Source organism: Pseudorasbora parva, chromosome 6 (genome assembly GCF_024679245.1).
Source record: "Pseudorasbora parva isolate DD20220531a chromosome 6, ASM2467924v1, whole genome shotgun sequence".
NCBI lineage: Eukaryota > Metazoa > Chordata > Actinopteri > Cypriniformes > Gobionidae > Pseudorasbora > Pseudorasbora parva.
Window position 1 is genome coordinate 4,060,455 of NC_090177.1, and position 22,813 is coordinate 4,083,267.

At 40.4% G+C, this 22,813-nt stretch overlaps 1 protein-coding gene across 1 annotated transcript in view; it reads right to left on the reverse strand.

Moving 5' to 3' along the window:
- Positions 1 to 22,813, reverse strand: part of camta2 (calmodulin binding transcription activator 2) — a 75,515-nt gene that overhangs the window by 12,836 nt on the left and 39,866 nt on the right. Inside the window, 7 exon segments of the mRNA XM_067445326.1 lie at positions 3,605 to 3,771; positions 5,322 to 5,439; positions 5,441 to 5,576; positions 11,549 to 11,795; positions 12,362 to 12,440; positions 13,638 to 13,822; positions 20,051 to 20,211. Of these exon segments, the coding sequence (XP_067301427.1) occupies positions 3,605 to 3,771; positions 5,322 to 5,439; positions 5,441 to 5,576; positions 11,549 to 11,795; positions 12,362 to 12,440; positions 13,638 to 13,822; positions 20,051 to 20,211 (1,093 nt within the window).

A 22,813-nucleotide genomic window follows, 5' to 3' on the forward strand; every position in this document is an offset into this window, starting at 1 on the left:
TTTTTAGGGAAAAAAGAGATTTTTGTGGAAAAAATCTGGTTTTAAACAGAAAAATCTACTGATAATTCATTGGAATTTTTTTACACCATTCATTACAGGGCTCGACATTAAGCATGTTCATGTGCTTGTCCTTCGAATAAGTAAATCGGTCACTCACTTGTCCGAGTAAAAATGAGCTTGTCCAGAAAAAAGGTTTCTTTTTTTGTGTTGTAAATATAATTTATTCTGAAGCAATATTCTCACCAGTGTTCAATCAGCTTTGGCATATTGAAATCTGCATATTTGTGATATTTTTGCCTATTTAAAGGGCATTTTTACCCCTAATCTTATATTATATTCTTAAATTTGAATACATTCACTTAAAATAACACACTATAGGGCTGTTACCAATCTAATTAAATAATTTACACTGAAAAATTACAACTGCATTAATGTTATGAGATTTGTTTGTTTTTTGGAAAAATAAGACATTTTTACAAAGGATGTTTAAACATACGTAGGTTAGCCTAGAAATCTAGACGCACCCTAGCGGCAGCAAATTTAATCTGCCCGCAAGTGTCGTCTAGGAACTCTCAATACCCTTCTGAGCTGTATTCTTCTCACTCTGGACGGGCCAATCACATCGTGTATAGAGTTGGCGGGCGGGGCCATAATGACGACGGCCGAGTTGCGTTTGCGTGCTTCTAGTAAACACAGAAACTGGCGAACGCCGGTTTTTCGAATCAGCTTTGACCGCGACTCTGGAAGACTTGGAGTTAAGCTTTTCTCTGAGAAAAGAACAAAGAACGGCACTGAAGTCATTCTTAAGAAGGGAAGATGTGTTCGGAGTTTAGCCGACCGGATACGGCGAATGTTTAATCAGTCAGCGAGCTCTGCTTCACCTTCGTTGCTCTGGTTGGTTGTAGCGCTATCCTATCGCGTGCAGAGGGAGTTTGAAAGACAACCGTTTATCCGCCCCTCGGATTGAGCCGTTAATGGTGAGTTTCCAGACCAAACATCTTGATGTGGGTCTGGCTTGTCAGGCTACCAGTAGGTGGCAGCAGGTGAGTCTTAATGAGTGAGTCATTGAGTCGATTCATCCAAACGATTCATTCAAACACTGAATCATTCAGCACACTGTTGCTGTTAAGTTAAACTTGAAATTTCAAAATGATCATCATTGTCAAATGAAGAAAGTCTATCAGATACAATGAGTTTGAATGTGAGATCCGAATAAATGGATGCTATTGGTTGTGAGCACAGTGCAACCTGGAAGAAACAAGGAAGCTGATTGGCCATTAAAACGGTGATGTCAAATAGAACCAGGTGTGTCTGTGATTACCAGCATGTAGAGGGATCTTTGTTTGCAAGGTGGATGTGCCTCTCTTACCCAAGTTGGTAAGGAAGTTTGGAGTAAACTACATGCAGAGTTTATTCAAGGACTGCTGGGAAAAGCCACAATGTGTTCATCAACTTTGAGAGACTACTGGTTGGAAAAACACTCATTTTGTAGTGACTACAGAGACTATTTAAAAAGAAGGTTGTGTATGTCTTACAATTTGTTTGCTAATGCTAGCGTTTTAGCATTTAATATGTTAACATGTCATGTGCTACTTAGTGCATTTGATTTAGTTTGATGAACATCTGTGTAAAATACCTTGTGAGTGGTCTCGTGACATTGTTTGTAGCTTAAATGAGTTAAATATCCTTAAGGTATCTCATTGCTGTGTATGTTAACTCATATTTGTATATGGTTTGTTTCTCTGTGTAGGTTATTAAGCTAAACGTCTGAAATAAGCACTGAAAACAAGCAAAAGAAGATCAAGATATTGCTGTTTTATCTTCAATAAATTGCTTCAGTGATGAAGATTCAGCTGTTTTGAGTTAATCCATGCACACTCTGAAGTTGATTGAAGCCTTTTTCAAGTTTGGCCAAAAATTGAGGCTGAAAATCCCTGATAACTTGACAGTTGCTGTGAGACGCGTTATGGTTCTGCTGTTTGGAACTATTTTCGAACTATAACACTCAATACTGCATCTAAAATATAAGTGACTTAATGTTCATTAGCTGTCATATGAAATCACTGTCATTTTCAGTCGTGATGGTATTCAGGAAAACACTCTTTGGGTTGCGTGTTGTTGTTTACTGTAATTGTATCAATTGTTATAAATAAGTTATAAAAACAACATTTTAAATGTTTACTGCAGTTTTTCAGTCTGAACGGCGCTCATGTTTTGTGATTTATCCTCGAGAGGCTGCGCGAGTGTCAACAGCGTGATCTTGTTATCGTCAGTTTAATAGATATGTGATTTTGTCTATATCGCGAATATAAGACGACCCCACATTTTTCAGCCTATTTTTAGGACACAATATCTCGTCTTAAATTTCGGTATATACGGTAAATAAAGTTGATTGATAATTGTTATAGGACTGATTAACCTAGCTTGTTTGTCTGAATTGTTCTGTTTTTGTTTATTTTTCCTTTTTAATTAGAGAAAAAAAAAACACACATTTTGACCTGTAATGTCGAGGTGTGTGTTCTTTGTGTATGTGTGTGTGCACCTGTAGCTGGTTCAAAAAATATATAAAATGTAATGAACTTCATCAAAACTTAATTTCTTGTGCTTTTATATTTGTTTAAATATGTTCTGGGTCATAATAGTTAAGTGTACATAATTAACTCTAGTGGGAACCATTCAAGCAGAAATCGTTTTGTATAGGGCACATATCGGTGACGCACGTTTCCTTTTGCGATGTGCGAACAGCGCCATGTTTAGACGCACATTTGTTGCAGTTTGGGTCAAATGTGCTCTCTCTCGCTCTTCTAACGAGCGTGCTGGTAAGGACATTTTAAAGTGTGTTAAATGATATCATGAATTTATTTCATGAGATAAAGAATGTTTAAATGTAGTGTAAGGCTGTGATGTTATTAAATTGAATGCAGCAAATTGCATTTTGAATGTTTTACTGAGAAGTGTTTTTGCTTACTAGCTTTTCCGTGCAAAGAGTGAAGGGGAGAGACGTATATTCCAAAAATTGATTGTGCTCTATGTATTTCTGCAGGTATGTACGATTGTTTGTTATATGTTGAGAAATGTTTGAAATGAGTTTAATATCAAGTCTGAGTTACATACAAAAAAGAGTGAGGTCTGTTTGCAAAAGTGATGTCATTTATATCAAATGTTTTTATTTTATTTGTTGAAATATGTAACTTTTGAAATTAACATTTAATTAATTTACTGATATGAACAAACAGTGGGGAAATAATCTTTTCACTTTTATATTCTTGAATTTGCCATTATGGTGAACTCTTTCATGGCTTACTATATTTTGTGGTTTTAATTCATTTATAATATTATTTTATGTTTTGCAACTTTAATTTGAGTAAATTAAGATCTTTACACGCACATTTGTTGCAGTTTGGGTCAAATGTGCTCTCTCTCGCTCTTCTAACGAGCGTGCTGCTTTTCCGTGCACAGAGTGAAGGGGAGAGACGTATATTCCAAAAATTGATTGTGCTCTATGTATTTCTGCAGAATAAAGCATCCTGAGACCTCTTCCACACGCATTGTCTTCATTGAGCATAACTATAGTAAACACAACCAGAGTAAAACCGCTACACACCTGTCCACAGTGTCGAGGTATGTGGCAAGCCAAGGCATGGTGTCATGAATGGCAGGATTGTCCCGTCTCTCTCTGAGCGGTGACTCCGCCTCCCGGTTAAACTCCTCCTGTTTGATTCGCTCAGGTGTGGCCTCGATGATCTGCTCGGCAAGAGTCGCCATGTCAACCTAACAGTGAACAATGCAAAATGTCACCTCACCAACTGTGCGAGGAGGCGGAGACTGTAATACTTTGAGGTGGACAAAGTACACAACTTCATTACTTGAGTAAAAGTAACAAACAAATATTACTCCGTTACAAGTGAAAGATGTAAAAACTGATTTTTACTTAAGTAAAAGTACACAAGTATTTGTTTTTAAAAGTACTTAAGTATCAAAAGTAAATTATTTTATGTCAACGCATTATTTTATTATTGTTGTATTAATGCACATTATGCCATCATGGTTTAAGCCAGTCAGTGACGCTCCATCTGACGTACTAGCATACGACTAACTTAAACTCATTTAAATACTTGTAGAAAAGTTACAAAGCTCTTTATAAAGCTGCTGTCACTTTAAGGCCGAATGCACGGATCCAATACACTGATACACATCTGATATTCTCACACTGTTTACTCATCTCTTTCTCACAGACATTTAGATTTTTGAACATTTTATGATATGCGCATCAAGTGTACAAGCCAAATTAACTAATCTTTATTTTTTTCTGAAAACTGAAACATACTCTCTAAGTATGGCCATGTGTGCCAAGTTCTGTATAACTGTGCTGAGGAACCGTCTTCTTTCATTTTGCTATAAACTGATCAGTGTTTTTTGGAAAACTACACATGACCCTACAATAGTGATTACTGACAGGCTGTCTGCAAAAAAAGAGGGAAAAAATCATCCACTGACTTTCAGAGCTGCTACAGAAACGACTTTCGACTTCGAGGACCTTGATAGAAATGTAGTGGAGTAAAAAGGACGATATTTGCCTTTCAAATGTAGTGAAGTTAAAGTCATGAGTTTACAGAAAAAATAATACTCAAGTAAAGAACTGATACTTAAAAGTGTACTTTAAGGGTTAGTTTGTGGTTGGACACCCGTCAGACCTCCGTTCATCTTCACACACAGATGAAGATATGAGAAATCCGATGGCTCAGAAAGGCCTTCATTGACACCAATGTCATTTCCTCTCTCAAGACCCATAAAGGCACTAAAGACGTCGTCACAAAGCCCATCTCACTACAGCGGCTCTACTATCATTTATGAAGACACGAGAATAGTTTTTGTGTGCAAAAAAACCTAAATAACGACTTATATAGTGATGGGCCGATTTCAAAACAAAGTTTCGAAGGGTTATGAATCAGTGAATCGATTAATGATTCGGATCACTTGTCAAACTGCTGAAATCACGTGTCTTTGGCGATCCGAATCATAAATCGATTCAATGATTCATAACGATTTGAAGCTTTGTTTTGAAAGCTTTGCCTTTATGGGTCTTGAGAGAGGAAATGACATTGGTGTCAATGAAGGCCTTTCTGAGCCATCGGATTTCAACACTAATATCTTCATCTGTGTGTGAAGATGAACGGAGGTCTGACGGGTGTCCAACCACATGAGGAATTAAAGACAGAATTTACATTTTAGGGTGAACTAACCCTTTAAGCACAGTACTCAAGTAAAAGTCCACCTCTGATACTTTGTCAAATCAGATGTCACCAAAATATGTGACTGACCTGTAAGACCTCGGCTGACAGATAATCCTCGTTCTCTGCGTTCTCACTGTAGTCGAGCTCGGAAGGACTTGCGGCATCACAGTCCATGAGGAAGAGCGAGTCGGTGGATCCAGAAGGGGGCGGGGGCCGAGAACGGGGAGGTGGGGGAAGAGGCGGGATCCATGGGGTCAGGGAGCGAACCACTGGAGTAGGCGGAGCTAGGGGAGGGGGAGGGTGGGTCACTGGGGGAGGGGACACTGCTGGACGAACTCAAACCTGAGAGAGAGAGAGAGAGAGAGAGAGAGAGAGAGAGAGAGAGAGAGAGAGAGAGAGAGAGAGAGAGAGAGAGAGAGAGAGAGAGAGAGAGAGAGAGAGAGAGAGAGAGAGAGAGAGAGAGGTGTTGAATAGATCTTTATTATTACATTAAAGCAGGGGTCTCAAACTTGCGGCCCGCAGAATGATACTTTGTGGCCCCCTACTTGACATGAAAGTTTAGTGTTAGTACATCTTGCAGAGTTAGTAGTGGTGTTAGTACGGCCCGTGTGATGTTTTGAAACGCATCTTTTTGCGGAGTCATCACGTGCCGCGCTTTCTGCCTCACATCGTCGTGTGTGTATGAGAGAGTTCACACCTCAGCACCTCCCTAATGCTGGTTGACACCACGTGATTGACAGGAACAGAGGCTGATCAGAAACAAATGTGGTCTAACAGCGCTCAGATGGCCAATCAAATTAAAGTAGGCGGGGTTTTCATTCTCTTTTGTAATCTTCACACACACAAACACACACATACACAGACGAGCGGGTCAATCTCTCGCGTAATGACATTGCGGAGAGAACCAATTCTCTCCGGTGAAATCACAAAACGCGCACACAAAATGCAACGTGTCCATGCTCTTAATATACAATCATTGATGAACATTTTAATTAAGAAAACTATATGATCAGGGATTTGAGACGCTTTACTAAAAGTCTACTATTAGACCACTGAGGAACTCAAATAAAAGCAGAGGATGTACGTATTTATACACTCATGCAAAGAATCTCGGGACTAATAATATATTTGACAAATGGATGCAAATATTGTTTTGAAATCCCAAATAGATAATTTTATCAGAATTAGATCTAGAATTTAGTTCACTGTTCTGTTTGACCTGGTTATGGCCTCCCTTTGAATTAGTCTATTGTTTTAAATAAAAATAAAAACATTTAATATTTCCACATTACATAATGGTTTAATTTATATAGACCATTAAAAAAAAACACGTAGGCAAGAGAAGCCTATATGAACCATTCATGTTCTGAAAGAAATGTTCAAGTTCAGAGGAACAGTTCATGTTCAGAAGAAACATTTATGCTGAAGAACTGTTAATAATAAAGACTGAGAAGACTAGGATCAGTTGTGCTCTTGTTATTTTTTTGTTTTCTTTGGGATTCTTGATATGGCCCAGCCTGACCCAGAGTCTACCTCCAGTAAATTGAGTTTTGAGACCCCTGCATTAAAATGATTCTGCCCCTTTAAGTTAATACTTTGTAGCGCCACCTTTTGCTGCGATTACAGCTGTAAGTCACTTGGGGTTTGTCTCTATCAGTTTTGCACATCGAGAGACTGAAATGTTTGCCCATTCCTCCTCCAGAACAGCTGGAGCTCAGTGAGGTTGGAAGGAGAGCATTTGTGAACAGCAGTTTTCAGTTCTTTCCACAGATTCTCGATTGGTTTCAGGTCTGGACTTTGAATTGGCCATTTGAACATGACATTTTGCCTTATGTTTTGGATCATTGTCTTGTTGGAAGACAAATCTCCGTCCCAGTCTCAGGTCTTTTGCAGACTCCATCAGGTTTTCCTCCAGAATGGTCCTGTATTTGGCTCCATCCATCTTTCCATCAATTTTAACCATCTTCCCTGTCCCTGCTGAAGAAAAGCAGGCCCATACCATGATGCTGCCGCCACCATGTTTGACAGTGGGGATGGTGTGTTCAGGGTGATGAGCTGTGGTGCTTTTACGCCAAACATAACGTTTTGCATTGTTGCCAAAAAGTTCAATTTTGGTTTCATCTGACCAGAGCACCTTCTTCCACATGTTTGGTGCGTCTCCCAGGTGGCTTGTGGCAAACTTTAAACAACACTTTTTTCTTCTTGCCACTCTTCCAGAAAGGCCAGATTTGTGCAGTATACGACTGATTGCTGTCCTATGGACAGAGTCTCCCACCTCAGCTGTAGATCTCTGCAGTTCCTCCAGAGTGATCATGGGCCTCTTGGCTGCATCTCTGATCAGTCTTCTCCTTGAATGAGCTGAAAGTTTAGAGGGACGGCCAGGTCTTGGTAGATTTGCAGTGGTCTGATACTCCTTCCATTTCAATATTATCGCTTGCACAGTGCTCCTTGGGATGTTTAAAGCTTGGGAAATCTTTTTGTATCCAAATCCGGCTTTAAACTTCTCCACAACAGTATCTCGGACCTGCCTGGTGTGTTCCTTGTTCTTCATGATGCTCTCTGCGCTTTAAACAGACCTCTGAGACTATCACAGTGCAGGTGCATTTATACGGAGACTTGATTACACACAGGTGGATTCTGTTTATCATCATTAGTCATTTAGGTCATCACTGGATCATTCAGAGATCCTCACTGAACTTCTGGAGAGAGTTTGCTGCACTGAAAGTAAAGGGGCCGAATAATTTTTCAGTTTATGATTTGTTAAAAAAGTTTGAAATATCCAATAAATTTCGTTCCACTTCATGATTGTGTCCCACTTGTTGTTGTTTCTTCACAGAAAATTACAGTTTCATATCATTATGTTTGAAACCTGAAATGTGGCAAAAGGTCGCAAAGTTCAAGGGGGCAGAATATTTGTGCAAGGCACTGTGTGTATATATATATATACACACACACACACAGGTCCTTCTAAACAAATTAGCATATTGTGATAAAGTTCATTATTTTCCATAATATAATGATAAAAATTAAACTTTCATATATTTTAGATTCATTGCACACCAACTGAAATATTTCAGGTCTTTTATTGTTTTAATACTGATGATTTTGGCATACAGCTCATGAAAACCCAGCTTATCTCAAAAAATGAGCATATCATGAAAAGGTTATCTGAACGAGCTATTAACCTAATCATCTGAATCAACTAATTAACTCTAAACACCTGCAAAAGATTCCTGAGGTTTTTAAAAACTCCCAGCCTGGTTCATTACTCAAAACCACAGTCATGGGTAAGACTGCCGACCTGACTGCTGTCCAGAAGGCCATCATTGACACCCTCAAGCGAGAGGGGAAGACACAGAAAGACATTTCTGAACGAATAGGCTGTTCCCAGAGTGCTGTATCAAGGCACCTCAGTGGGAAGTCTGTGGGAGGGAAAAAGTGTGGCAAAAAACGCTGCACGAGAAGAGGTGAGCGGACCCTGAGGAAGATTGTGGAGAAGGACCGATTCCAGACCTTGGGGGACCTGCGGAAGCAGTGGACTGAGTCTGGAGTAGAAACATCCAGAGCCGCCGTGCACAGGCGTGAGCAGGAAATGGGCTACAGGTGCCGCATTCCCCAGGTCAAGACACGTTTGGACTACAGAGAAGCAGCACTGGACTGTTGCTCAGTGGTCCAAAGCACTTTTTTCGGATGAAAGCAAATTTTGCATGTCATTCGCAAATCAAGGTGCCAAAGTCTGGAGGAAGACTGGGGAGAAGGAAATGCCAAAATGCCTGAAGTCCAGTGTCAAGTACCCACAGTCAGTAATGGTCTGGGGTGCCATGTCAGCTGCTGGTGTTGGTCCACTGTGTTTTATCAGGGGCAGGGTCAATGCAGCTCTCTATCAGGAGATTTTGGAGCACTTCATGCTTCCATCTGCTGAAAAGCTTTATGGAGATGATTTCGTTTTTCAGCTCGACCTGGCACCTGCTCACAGTGCCAAAACAACTGGTAAAGGGTTTACTGACCATGGCATTACTGTGCTCAATTGGCCTGCCAACTCTCCTGACCTGAACCCCATAGAGAATCTGTGGGATATTGTGAAGAGAAAGCTGAGAGACGCAAGACCCAACACTCAGGATGAGCTTAAGGCTGCTATCGAAGCATCCTGGGCCTCCAGAACACCTCAGCAGTGCCACAGGCTGATCGCCTCCATGCCACGCCGCACTGAAGCAGTCATTTCTGCAAAAGGATTCCCGACCAAGCATTGAGTGCATAACTGAACATAATTATTTGAAGGTTGACTTATTTTGTATTAAAAACACTTTTCTTTTATTGGTCGGATGAAATATGCAATTTTTTTGAGATTTTGGGAATTTTGGGTTTTCATGAGCTGTACGCCAAAATCATCAGTATTAAAACAATAAAAGACCTGAAATATTTCAGTTGGTGTGCAATGAATCTAAAATATATGAAAGTTACATTTTTATCATTACATTATGGAAAATAATGAACTTTATCACAATATGCTAATTTTTTGAGAATGACCTGTATATATATATACACTCACCTAAAGGATCATTAGGAACACATACTAATACTGTGTTTGACCCCCTTTCTCCTTCAGAACTGCCTTAATTCTACGTGGCATTGATTCAACAAGGTGCTGAAAGCATTCTTTAGAAATGTTGGCCCATATTGATAGGAGAGCATCTTGCAGTTGATGGAGATTTGTGGGATGCACATCCAGGGCACGAAGCTCCCGTTCCACCACATCCCAAAGATGCTCTATTGGGTTGAGATCTGGTGACTGTGGCGGCCATTTTTAGCCTGGATGCCAGCCAAACTTAGCCCCGCCCAAAAAAAGTTTAGGTCGGGCAGTTCGGTCTGGCCTCGCTCCATAGAGGAGTAATTATCCCCGAACAGAAACTGTTCAGACCAATGAAATCATCAGGGCGGGCTTTAGCCGATGATGGACAGATGATCAACAGTAACGTAATCATCACGTCATCAAAGGGGCTTGGGTTATATTTTTTCGAATCCTAAACGGAGAGCTTGTTTGTATCTGCATCACCTTCACTATTTCTCTCAGAAATGATGATCATGTTGGGTAAGTACTCTGAGTATCATTAAATTATTTTATGTTTTTAAAACACCGGCTAAGATTGTGTATTCCAGCCTGATTTCAGCACGCGTGCAGACAGGGTTGCCAAGTTTTTACAACAAAACCCGCCAACTACTAGCCCTAAACAATAGCTTCTCAGGGGGTTCTCCAGGGGGGGAAATAGTGTTTGGGGGGTAAAATGTGTGTTATTTTGGTAAGGTTGCTGCTAAAATTCCCACTCATGGGTCTATATCACATAGTTGCTTCAAAAAACGCGGACTTGGCAACACAGTGCAGTTGAACTATGTTGACATTTGACAATGCGTTGCTTCGTTGCTCTGATTGGTTGTTGGTCTATCCCATTGATGTCTTTCCTGGTTCGGTTGAAACACGCCCCATAATCACAGCCCAATGGAGCATCAGACTCATATTCTGACTAGAATTGAGTATGATCACGTCAGGCTAGGCCATTTTAGTACAGTGAACTCATTGTCATGTTCAAGAAACCAAGCTTTGTTACATGGTGCATTCTCCTGCTGGAAGTAGCCATCAGAGGATGGGTACATGGTGGTCATAAAGGGATGGACATGGTCAGAAACAATGCTCAGGTAGGCTGTGGCATTTAAACGATGCCCAAATGGCACTAAGGGGCCTAAAGTGTGCCAAGAAAACATCCCCCACACCATTACACCACCACCACCAGCCTGCACAGCGGTAACAAGGTGTGATGGATCCATGTTCTCATTCTGTTTATGAATTCAGTATTCATAGAACAGAATATAAATAAATTAAAACAGAAATTGGAAAACAATTATTCATAGGGCCTTATTATTATCAACATTTTAATAAAATATTAAGTTTAATAAAACATTTTATGAATTTGATTAGACATGCTTTTTGAACATCCTTCATAACACGAGCGATCTAAAGCAGGTGGAGCGTATTGTGTGTGTGTGTAATTCAAACAACGAAATTAAAATGTAAATAAAATATAATAAATAATTATAAATCATACAGGAAGAGATTTTTTAGAAAGTAAAAATGCAGAATGTTTCCTGTGATGGGTAGGTTTAGGGGCAGTGTGTGTGTGTGTGTGTGTGTGTGTGTGGGGGGGGGGGGGGGGGGGATAGAAAATACGGTTTGTACAGTATAAAAACCATTAGGCCTATGGAGTGTCCCCATATGTCACAAAAACAAACATGTGTGTGTACGTGTGTGTGTCTGGGGTTACCCGTGTCGGGGCTGCTGGACAGCGGAGACGGGGGCCGGTACGGAGGCGAAGCGGTGTCAGGTGTGTGTTCTTGCGTCTGAGAGTGTGTGTGTAACTCCTCCAGACAGCGTGCCAGCCGTGTGTGACCTCGTGAATGAGCCACGGCCAGAGGCAGACGACCCAGAGAGTCGGGGATTCCCAGAGCCGCGCTGCTCCAGCGGTATAACAACACTGCCGCCGCTTGATGACCCAGAGCACACGCCCACATCTGAACACACACACACAAACAAACACGCACACAAGCACGCACGCATCGCACGCACGCACACACACACACACACACACACACAGAGAGAGAGACAGACACACACACACACACAAACAAATTGAGGGTCATTATTACATTATCTACTAGAGTTTGTAAATACATACTCACTACCAGACAAAAAAATAAATAAACTTCGTTAAAAAAAAAGTCTCTTCTGCTCACTAAGGCTACATTTATTTGATCAAAAATACAGTAAAACTGTGAAATATTATTACAACATAAAACAGCTGTTTTCTATGTGAATATATAGTAAAGTTTAATTTGTGTGTGTGTGTGTGTGTGTGTGTGTGTGTGTGTGTGTGTGTGTGTGTGTGTGTGTGTGTGTGTCCGTCTGTGCGTGTCTGTGTGTCTGTGTGAGTGTGTGCGTGTGTGTCTGTGTGTTTGTCTGGGTCTTTATGTGTGTGTGTTTGCCTGTGTGTATGGCTGTGTGTGTGTGTGTGCGTGCGTCCGTCTGTGCTTCTGTGTGAGTGTGTGTATCTATGAGTGTGTGTCTGTGTGTGTCGTACCAGAGGTGTGCAGGAGAAATGATCAACGTTCAGAGGATCCACTTCCTGTTCCAGATCCAGGCTGTTCACACTGATACTCCTGATACACAGGGACACAAACAAACACCAGTAAACACACTAAGAGCTCTATTTTAACGATCTGAAACGCAAGTGTCAAAGCGTGAAGAGCAAGTAACTTTGTGGGCGGGTCTCGGCGCTGTTGCTATTTTCCCGGCGGGATAAATGGCTCCTTCGTCCGGCGCAAATCTAAAATGGGTTGGTCTGAAGTAGCTTCATTATTCATAGGTGTGGTTTGGGCGTAACTGAATAAACCAATCAGAGCGTCATCCAACATTCCCTTTATAAGCAGCTGCGCAAGTTCCCTTATGGATTACTATTATTATGGCGTATTTACCAGACGCACGCCAGGAGCGGTTCACAGCCGAGGAGACTGATGTTCTTGAAGAGCAGTGAAAGGCAGAGAAGTTGTGTTGTATGGGGATGGAGAAACTCACCCAAAATAGCGTCGGTTAAACAGTTTTTCAGTCGATTTTTTTTACTGGTTCTTGACAGACAAACCAATCTGTCAGATGCCCTTATATACATATATGTCTGGCCACTATTGGGCAAACAGATCTGATCCTTAATTACTACAATTAGCCTGAATAATTTGTAAGCTAGATTTATGCCGATTTTTTCACATCTTCGTGGCACACCACAATGATTTCCGTAATCTCATGTGTTAATATTTTTTTAGTGTAACAATTTATGATTTGCAAAAATAACTGTTGCATCTGTGTAGATTACATGAGCAAAGCATCTGCGCGTTGTGCACGCTATACATTATGGTCAAGCATGAGCCCTTAAAATAGCATGAACAACAATGAACAACGCGCGACGCGCCACTGACTTTAGACTGGGTTTTTTCTGGTCAGTGGCGCGACTGTTTAATGGAACAGCAAAATAGCTCCAGGGATTGTTTGCGCCGGAACACGCCTCCTTTTTTGCGCTGAACCGCCCAGGGAGCGCAAGTTCATTCACTAGTTTAGCGACGTGCTTCTGTGGAGGGAAAAGCGCGCTTTGCGCGGGTGCAAAATAGGAATGACACAAGCGTTGGTGTACAAAGTCAATTGCGCTGGGGGCAAGATAGGGCCCTAAGCCTTTTTAAACATCAAGATTGCAGATGAAAGGTCATCAGAATGTCTTTTTCATTTCAGTTTTTCATCATGTTTGTTAACTAGAGACCTTATTATAAAATGTCACCATGATTGTGTGTGTGTGTGTGTGTGTGTGTTACCTCCAGCGTATGAGTGTGTGTATGAGCTGTGTGTATCCCTGAGCAGCGGCGAGGTGCAGTAGCGTCATTCCTCGGTGTCTGACGGAGTGTGTGAGTCTGTCCGTCTCGCCATCTCGTCCCCACCGACCGCCGGCCATCATCCGCTCACACACAGCTACGATCCTGCGCTCAAACCAAAGACCCGACTGACACACACACACACACACACACACACACACACACACACACACACGTCCTCATTAGCACCTTCATACGTCTACTTGAGAAAAATTAACACTTGTTTCTCAGGATTGGCAGGTTTATATCAGTCATCAAAGCTGTGTTTGCTGATCTAATGAAACTTGTCACCGCATTGCACACCGTTTCTGAGATTTATCACACCAAACCCAGGATTTTAATTCAGACTGGTTTAAAGATAGATTTGATTCACTGAATCAGAAGAGAAGCCACCAGTGATTCTGAAGCTGGTTTCAAACTGAATCATACACTTTTATTTATATTACACAAAATAAATGTGTTATTTTGGCAAGGTTGCCCGATAAAATTGGCATTCCTGGGTCTATATGTCACATAATTGAGGTCGCTTCATCCCGCGGACATGGAAAACACCTGGCGGGAACACCGCAGACTTGGCAACACAGCGCAGTTGAGTTCTGTTGACATCTAACGTTATGCGTCGCTCCGCTGCTCTGATTGGTTGTCGGTCTGTCCAATCGAGGTCTTTTTGGTTGGGTTGAAACACGCCCCATAATCACAGCCCAATGGAGCATCAGACTCATATTCTGACTAGAGCTGAGGATGACCACGGCAGGCTCGTAAAGGCAGACAATTTTTATTGAAAGCCCATTTTGCTAGTGGCAAAGTACCCCTTAAAACTAATTTTCCCTATTAACACTCATAATATTAATTTTATGTATATTTATTAATTTAAAAATTGAAGATATTTTCACAATATTTCCCCACGATGATTTTGATGTATTTTGAGAGAGTTACACCTAGTAGATATTTCAGTGATAACTGATGACATTTAAGAGCTAATTTTATTGCACTTTATCAATTTGTGTCTGTATATTTCAATTATAATACATATCTGTAATGAATGAATGAATGAATGAGGCATTTATATAGCGCTTTCAAATGTACTACTGTACACCCAAAGCGCTTTACACTCATGTCAGGGTTCTCTCCTCAACCACCACCAGTGTGCAGCTCCACTTGGATGATGCGACGGCAGCCACAGTACAACGGCGCCAGTGCGCTCACCACACACCAGCGATAGGTGGAGAGGAGAGAGGGTGATAGAGCCAATTCAGTGGATGGGGATTATTAGGAGGCCATGATTGGTAAGGGCCAATCGAGGGAATTTGGCCAGGACACCGGGGTTACACCCCTACTCTTTTTACGAGAAGTGCCATGGGATTTTTAATGACCACAGAGAGTCAGGACCTCGGTTTAACGTCTCATCCGAAGGACGGATGATATATCCGTATTGTAATGGTGATATATTTATAAATGAGTTTTTCCTCCACTTCAGCAGCTTTTACACACACCAAAACTTACAGTTTTATTCTTGTCTATATTCTGAAAGTTTTTACAGAGTGGTTTGTTCATCTATTTTTCACACTGATTTATACATTAATTCCTAGATATATGAAGAAAGTGTTTTTTCCCCTGTGTGTCACAGTATCTTCTGATTTATTATGCAGTGATAAAAAGAGATATCCAAAATCCCCATCACAAAAAACCTTTAACTCTAATATGTCAACTAAATCAAACAAGAACATTTAATCTGGCTTGATCCAATGTTCAGATTAATCTCTGGAAGTGTATGCAAATTAGTGCAAATTTAATTAGATAAATGGGTAATGTCCTCATATTTCACCCTCTCCTGTAATACCTGTGTCATACCCATGGCATTATACACATTTGTGTCCTCATATGTCACAAAAACATGCCCACGCACACACACCCTCCCTCCCTCCCTCAGTTTTTTCCCTCCTGTCTGTCTCTCTGTCTGTCTGTATCGGTCTCTCTGTCCATCCTCGTGCTGTATTGACGTAAGAGTGGAAAAGCTAAAAATGAATGACATGAATGAGCCAGATGATTCTCACAAACACAGACGAGGTTTTAGCATCAAAACCATTAGCATTAACCCTGAAAACTAGTTCAGAAACTACAGGACTTTACTACGAGAATCAGATGTGGAAAACATGAACTGTAATGTGTGCACGTGAGCATGTGTGCGTGTGCGTGTGCGTGTGTGTGTGTGTGTGTGTGTGTGTGTGTGTGTGTGTGTGTGTGTGTGTGTGGCACCGACATGGAAAAAGCGCTATTAATACTCGCATACTGAAGTGAAGTCATTGGCAAAGTTGGCATTCCCCCGCTAACCCTGATAACGCACGTTCATAAATCCAGCGCTCATCAACACACCACTGTTTTTTTAGTATCACCAAGATAGTATTATAACATTTATTAATATTTGAATGCACTCACACACATTTCTCTTCTTCTCTAGCTTGCTTCATAAACCTGTTTAAATACTGACGAATATTGTTGAGTCCTTGACAAATTACTCCTCTTTTAACTTTGGTTAAAAGCGTGTGTTAACTACACTTCACTGTAAAAAAATATTTAGAAAAAAAGTTCCCTGGTTGCCTTAAAATTTTGACTTCATTGAAATTAAAAATTTGAGTTAATACAATGAACATTTTTGGAGAATCGACAACCTTTATTAAAATATTATTAACAGATTTTGTAAGCATATTGGATAATTGTGTGTGTTTTATTTGTGATGACGCAGTGAAGCCAAATTGTGCTATTTTCATGATTTATCACATTTTTTATGTGGTTCAGATACAATAATATTTGAGTTTCTAATTATTAAACAAATTTCCTTCATTGTATCAACTCACATTTTTAATTTCAATAAACTCAAAATTTTAAGGCAACCAGGTTACTCACTTTTTTAAGTTAAACCAACAAAAAAAATTACAGTGTAGTTAGCATGAACTAACAATGGCCAATACTTCCACAGCAAACAGCATGTACACTGTAAAAAAAAGTGTTGTTTTTTGTTGGTGACATGAACCAACACTGAGCAGTTGTATTTTTATTAACATTAAACAATATTAATAAATACAGTAACAAATTGTGGTGTGACAGGCAGCGGGGCGAGGGACCGCGAGAGCGGGCCGGTGATTAATGTTGACAAGTGCCAGCTGCGTGGCACACCGGTCTCGTCTCACGGCCATGTGACGGGAGCATAAAAGGAGGAACAAGAGCTGCGGAAGACGAGAGAGGACCAGGCCTGGAATTTATGTTTCGTTTTGTTTATGTGTTTTGAATTAAAGTTTGTTGAAAGTTCGCCGGTTCCCGCCTCCTTCCTTCCCATCTACGAACTTCATTACATTGGTGCCGAAAACCCGGGAGGAAGGAGGGACGCGCTGTCGGAGAGCCCTCGCTGCTGAGGGGGATCGCGGTGCTGAGGAGTTCGGGCAGCGCGGATGATGAAAGGCCGCGAGTGACTGCCCGAGGCGGTGGTGCTGGAGCGAGTGAAGACCGGTGGGACGGAGAGCTTGCTGCCGTGCCCCTGGGTCGAGGTGGGGTGGCGGCCATCCTGGAGGGAGCGGAGGAGTTGCCGGCGTTCACCGTGGGCCGGAGCCTGCGGCCATCCGCCGGAACGGGGAGGAGCAGGGAACGCGGAGCTCGCTGCCGACTGCCCTCAATAGGAGGAGCCACCGCCGGCCGCCAGGGGGCAGAGGAGGATCGGGCCGTCCACCGGGCGTCCAGCACCATCGCATAGCACCGCGAGGAAGAGCCTCTCGGCTGGTGAGGACCGGGCGGCAGTGTGTCGGGGAACCGGACCAGAATTTTTTTTCTCTTTCTCTCTTTTTTCCCTCTCTCCCCTCTCTTGTCCGCGGGCTCCTCGTGCTCCCGTCTACATTTCTCTCGCCTCTCTGTCCTTACCCCCAGGTGCCGCGGCCGCCGTGATCCCCCCCCCCCCCGGAGAGGGGGGGAGGGGGAGTAGAGCGCAGTCTCGGGAGTGCGAGGGGCGATGAGGGTATGTGGTGTGACAGGCAGCGGGGCGAGGGACCGCGAGAGCGGGCCGGTGATTAATGTTGACAAGTGCCAGGTGCGTGGCACACCGGTCTCGTCTCGCGGCCATGTGACGGAAGCATAAAAGGAGGAACAAGAGCTGCGGAAGAGGAGAGAGGACCAGGCCTGGAATTTATGTTTAGTTTGTTTTGTGGGCAGTCGTCCGTGAGGGGCTGCCCGCGGTTTTACTTTAATTTTGTTTATTTCTTTTGAATAAAGTTTGTTGAACGTTCGCCGGTTCCCGCCTCCTTCCTTCCATCCACGAACAGCGTTACACAAATGTATTGCTCATTGTTAGTTAACAATAGTTATTAACGCTAACTAATGAGGTTACATTTATGATAGAATAAATCTCTCAGATTGAATCTGAGAGACTCCGCTGAAAGTCTTGACGTTTAAAAATGCTCGTAAAAAGATATTGAAAAATAAATCCATATGAATCAAGTTGTTTAATCCAAGTATATTGAGTTTGCTGATCAATGTTCATCATATAAAGCGATCGTGTCTCTTCAGAAGTCTCGGATTGAAACACGCGATTCATATGGATTCGTTTATGAGCTTTTTTTGAAGTGTTAATAGAGTTTCAAAGCTCTCAAAATATCTTAATTTGGGTTCAGAATATGAACGATAGACTTACAGGTTTCGAACGACATGAGGATGAGTAAACGAGGACGAAGTTACCCCTTTATTTTACGCTTTATTTATTGTTTTTTTTCACTGCAAAAAATGCTTTTTTTTTAGTTTCTAGTCCAATACAAGAAGTATTTACTAGACAAGCAAAAGTAATTGTCTTGTTTTGGGAAAAATAACTCAAAATGAAGAGAGTTTTTGCTTAAAATAAGATAAATAGTCTGCCAATGGGGTGAGAAAAATAATCTTAATTCAAACAAAAAACAAGATTATTTTGCTTATTTTAAGCAGAAACTCTTCATTTTGAGTTATTTTGTCCCAAAACAAGACAATAATTTGTACTTGTCTAGTAAATGTTTCTTAATGTAAGAATTTTTAGATATTTAGACTAGAAACAAAACAAAAATACTGAGTAAGAAAAGCATTTTTTTGCATTGAAAAAACTTTCATTAATGCTGTCATGTAACAAATCTGCTTCAAAAGGAATTAAAATTAAATTACAACATTAAAGGTTTCGAACGACATGAGGATGAGTAAATGAGGACAGAATTAACCCTTTATTTTACGTTTTATTGTTTTATTTATTTATTTTATTGCTTGATGATAATAACCCTGGTCTTGTTTGAACAATGTTTAGATATTTGTGCTGAAAAAGATCATCACTCGCCGAAGTAAAACTGTCCAATTCTTCCTCATCACACTGCAAAATATGGTCTTGTTTTCCAGCACAAATATTTAAACATTCTTAAATCAAGATATATTTACTGGAGAAGCAAAATGAGATATTAAGTTTTATTTAAAAAAGTTAAGTTCATGTCTTAAAAAACAAAACAACTGCTTTTCCTTTAAATTAAGGTGTTTGTTTTTTCACACCACACTGACAGTATTTTTTTCTTCTAATTTTAAGAGTAAAGTCGTTTCCATTTTGAAGGGTTTTTTTCATAAAACAACACTTTTTATATTTTTTCATTTTGCTTCTAAAGTAAACATTTCTTGATTTAAGAATGATTAGATGTTTGTACTGGAAAACAAGACAGAAATAATGAGGAAGATTATTGTATTTTTGTATTAGTCCAAGAATCGAACCTGATAAACCTGAGCATGGACTAGAGGAGTGTGTGTGTGTGTGTGTGTGTGTGTGTGTGTGTGTGTGTGTGTGTGTGTGTGCGTGTGCATGCGTGTGCGTGTGTGTGTGTGTGTGTGTGTTTATGTGATGGGTAGGTTTAGGGGCAGGGGCAGTGTAGGGGGATAGAAAACAGTTTGTACAGTATAAAAACCATGTTTTTGTGACATATGAGGACACAAATGTGTATAATGCCATGGGTATGACACAGGTATTACAGGAGAGGGTGAAATATGAGGACATTACCCATGTCCCCACTTTTCAAAAGGCTTATAAATCATACAGGATGAGTTTTTTTGAGAAAGTAAAAATGCAGAATGTTTCCTGTGATGGGTAGGTGTGTGTGTGTGTGTGTGTGTGTGTGTGTGTGTGTGTGTGTGTGTGTGTGTGTGTGTGTGTGTGTGTGTGTGTGTGTGTGTGTGTGTGTGTGATGGGTAGGTTTAGAGGTAGGGGTAGGGTAGGGGGATAGTAAATACGGTTTGTACAGTATAAAAACCATTACGCCTATGGAATGTCCCCACATTTCACAAAAAACAAAAGTGTGTGTGTGTGTGTGTGTGTGTACCTGGTTTTCAGGAGTCAAGCGTGGAGCGGAGCTCTGATTTCTCGACAGCTGCTGATGATAGTGATTCAAATGTTGATGCTGCTGATTGTTATTTGACATTTCTACCATTCGGCGCTCCATCTGCTCCAGACGCTCTAGAATCGACATCCTGAACTGGTTATCTAGAGAGACACAAAAGGTGTCAACATTAAACAACGTTCACCTGCATTATGTCAAACAATTCTGAATAAACAAGGAGATAAACAAGGAGAATCGCATGAGAAAAAAATCTGATTAAATGGGCCGTCGTCTTCCAGAATTAACCATAACGTACCTTAGGGAGTTTAAGCAATAGCTGCCGATGAAACAGAAAATTGAAAGTTGTAATTGAAACGGAAGCAATACGGATTATTAAATTCATGACATTTGCAACCTATTGAACTGAATAGAATCAACACTGAACTGAATTGAATTCGCTTCATAATTAATTAATTTTGCTACATCGACACTTTTATTGAACCGAATTGAGTCAAATTTAATTTGTTGATGAACTTTGCAACATTGATACCATTAATGAAACTAATTGAATTAAATTGAATTTGTTTCATAATTCATGAATTGTGCAACATGGACACCATTATTGAAGTGAATTAAAACATTGAATTTGTTTCATAATTGTATTCTGCAACATTGATACTGTTAATAAACTGAATTAAATCGAACTGAACTGAATTAAATGTAATAATTGATTAATTTTGCAACATCAACACTGTTATTGAGCTCAATTTAATCAAACTGAACCTAATTAGTTAAATTATAGATAAACTTTGTAACATTGACACTCTGTTATTAAACTGAACTGAATGTTTAATAATTGATGAATTTTGAAACATCAATGCACTGCAAAAATACTTTTCCTTACTTATTCTTTCGTCTTGTTTTGGGAAAAATAACTCAAAATGAAGAGAGTTTTTGCTTAAAATAAGATCAATAATCTGCCAATGGGGTGAGAAAAATAATCTTAATTCAAACAGAAAACAAGATTATTTTTCTCACCCCATTGGCAGATTATTTATTTTATTTTAAGCAAAAACTCTCTTCATTTTGAGTTATTTTTTCCCAAAACAAGAGAGTTACTTTTACTTGTCTAGTAAATGTTTCTTAAAGCAGCACTGGGTAACTTTTGCTCTCGGGGTCCCCCTACAGTTTGGAAAAAATAATGTCCTCAACTACTGCCGTAAGATCTGTCATCCTACAACAGGGGATGCCATCGCGCGTGCATTTGTTGACATGACAGCCCTGATAGCCCTGAACTAGTGATGCGCGGGTCGTCTCATAACCCGCGGACCCCGTATGTCTATTTAATGGTCACGGGTGCGGGGCGGGTTGTATAAATATATCCAGTGGTGCGGTGCGGGCCAAATAACTTCATAAAAGTGTCCCGCGGGTCGGTGCAGCGCTAACAGTTCCCCTGAACACTGCAAGAGGAGTTCACATGCAGGTGTTCTTCTGGCGGCGCGTGGGAAATGTCTTCATCCCAGGTACAGTCAGTGGCATGTTTCAGCATGTCAGATGAATATCATTTCATGGGTTTTATTTTTTTCAAACGCCGAATAATCACGATGCTCACGTTTACAAGCCAGCGTCATTATAGTAGTCTATTGGTTAGCGTTTTACAGAATCTATATGGTACTTCAGTTCAATGTTTGAGTGGTCGGTAATCACCGTAACAAGCAGGACCGCATCGGTCGGGCACGCCTCCTTCAGCTCACGCCGACGAGCAAACGCTGGTCACATGTTGATCCTCGTCCTGCCTTTAATCACATCACTTTTTCGTTTCCTCTTATTGCTTTCCTCCAACAAAACCTTTTCTTTCTTATTTGTCTCTGCTGCTTCGGACATGACTATATTATCCGACGAACAAAGTTGGGCTCGCACGTCTGAATGTAAGGAAGTGTGTGTGTTGGTGGAAGTGACGTATATGCCGTAAAGCAGTCGAATTTTGTAGTTCTTTTTGTTCTCGGGTTACTACCCGAAACCCGAAGTTTAAAAGTACGATTAAAAACGATACAGACCCCATCAGGCTATGGCAGACGTGTCATTCAACCTATTGTAAGTCGATGTATCATCACAAGAGTCTTGAAAATATATTATGAAGGTTGAAAAGTTACCTAGTGCTGCTTTAATGTAAGAAATTTTAGATATTTAGACTAGAAACAAGACAAAAATACCGAGGAAGAAAAGCATTTTTTGCAGTGCTGTTAGTAATCTGAGCTAACTCAACACTGAACTCAATTGAATTATTTTCATGATTGATTACTTTTGCAACATCAACACTAAACTGGTATTGAACCGAATTGAAACAACATTGAACTGAATTTAATTTAATAATTGATTAATTTTGCAACACTGACACTGTTATTGAGCTCAATTAAAAATCAAATTGAACCTAGTTTAATTTGTTTCATAATTTATTAATTAAATCAACACCGAACTGAATTGTTTAATTTATTAATTTTGCAACATAGAGTTGAATAACATTAAAATGATTCTTTTCATAATTGATGAAGTGTGAACATAAACACGATTGAAAATTAATTGAATCAATATTTAACTGAACTGAATTTGTTTAATAATTGATTAATATTGCAATGTTGACACTGTTATTAAACCGAATTAAATGAATTGAATTTGAACTTTGCAACACGGACAGTGCTATTAAATTGAATTGAATCAAATTTAAATGAATTCAATTCAAACTTTGCAACACGGACATTGTTACTG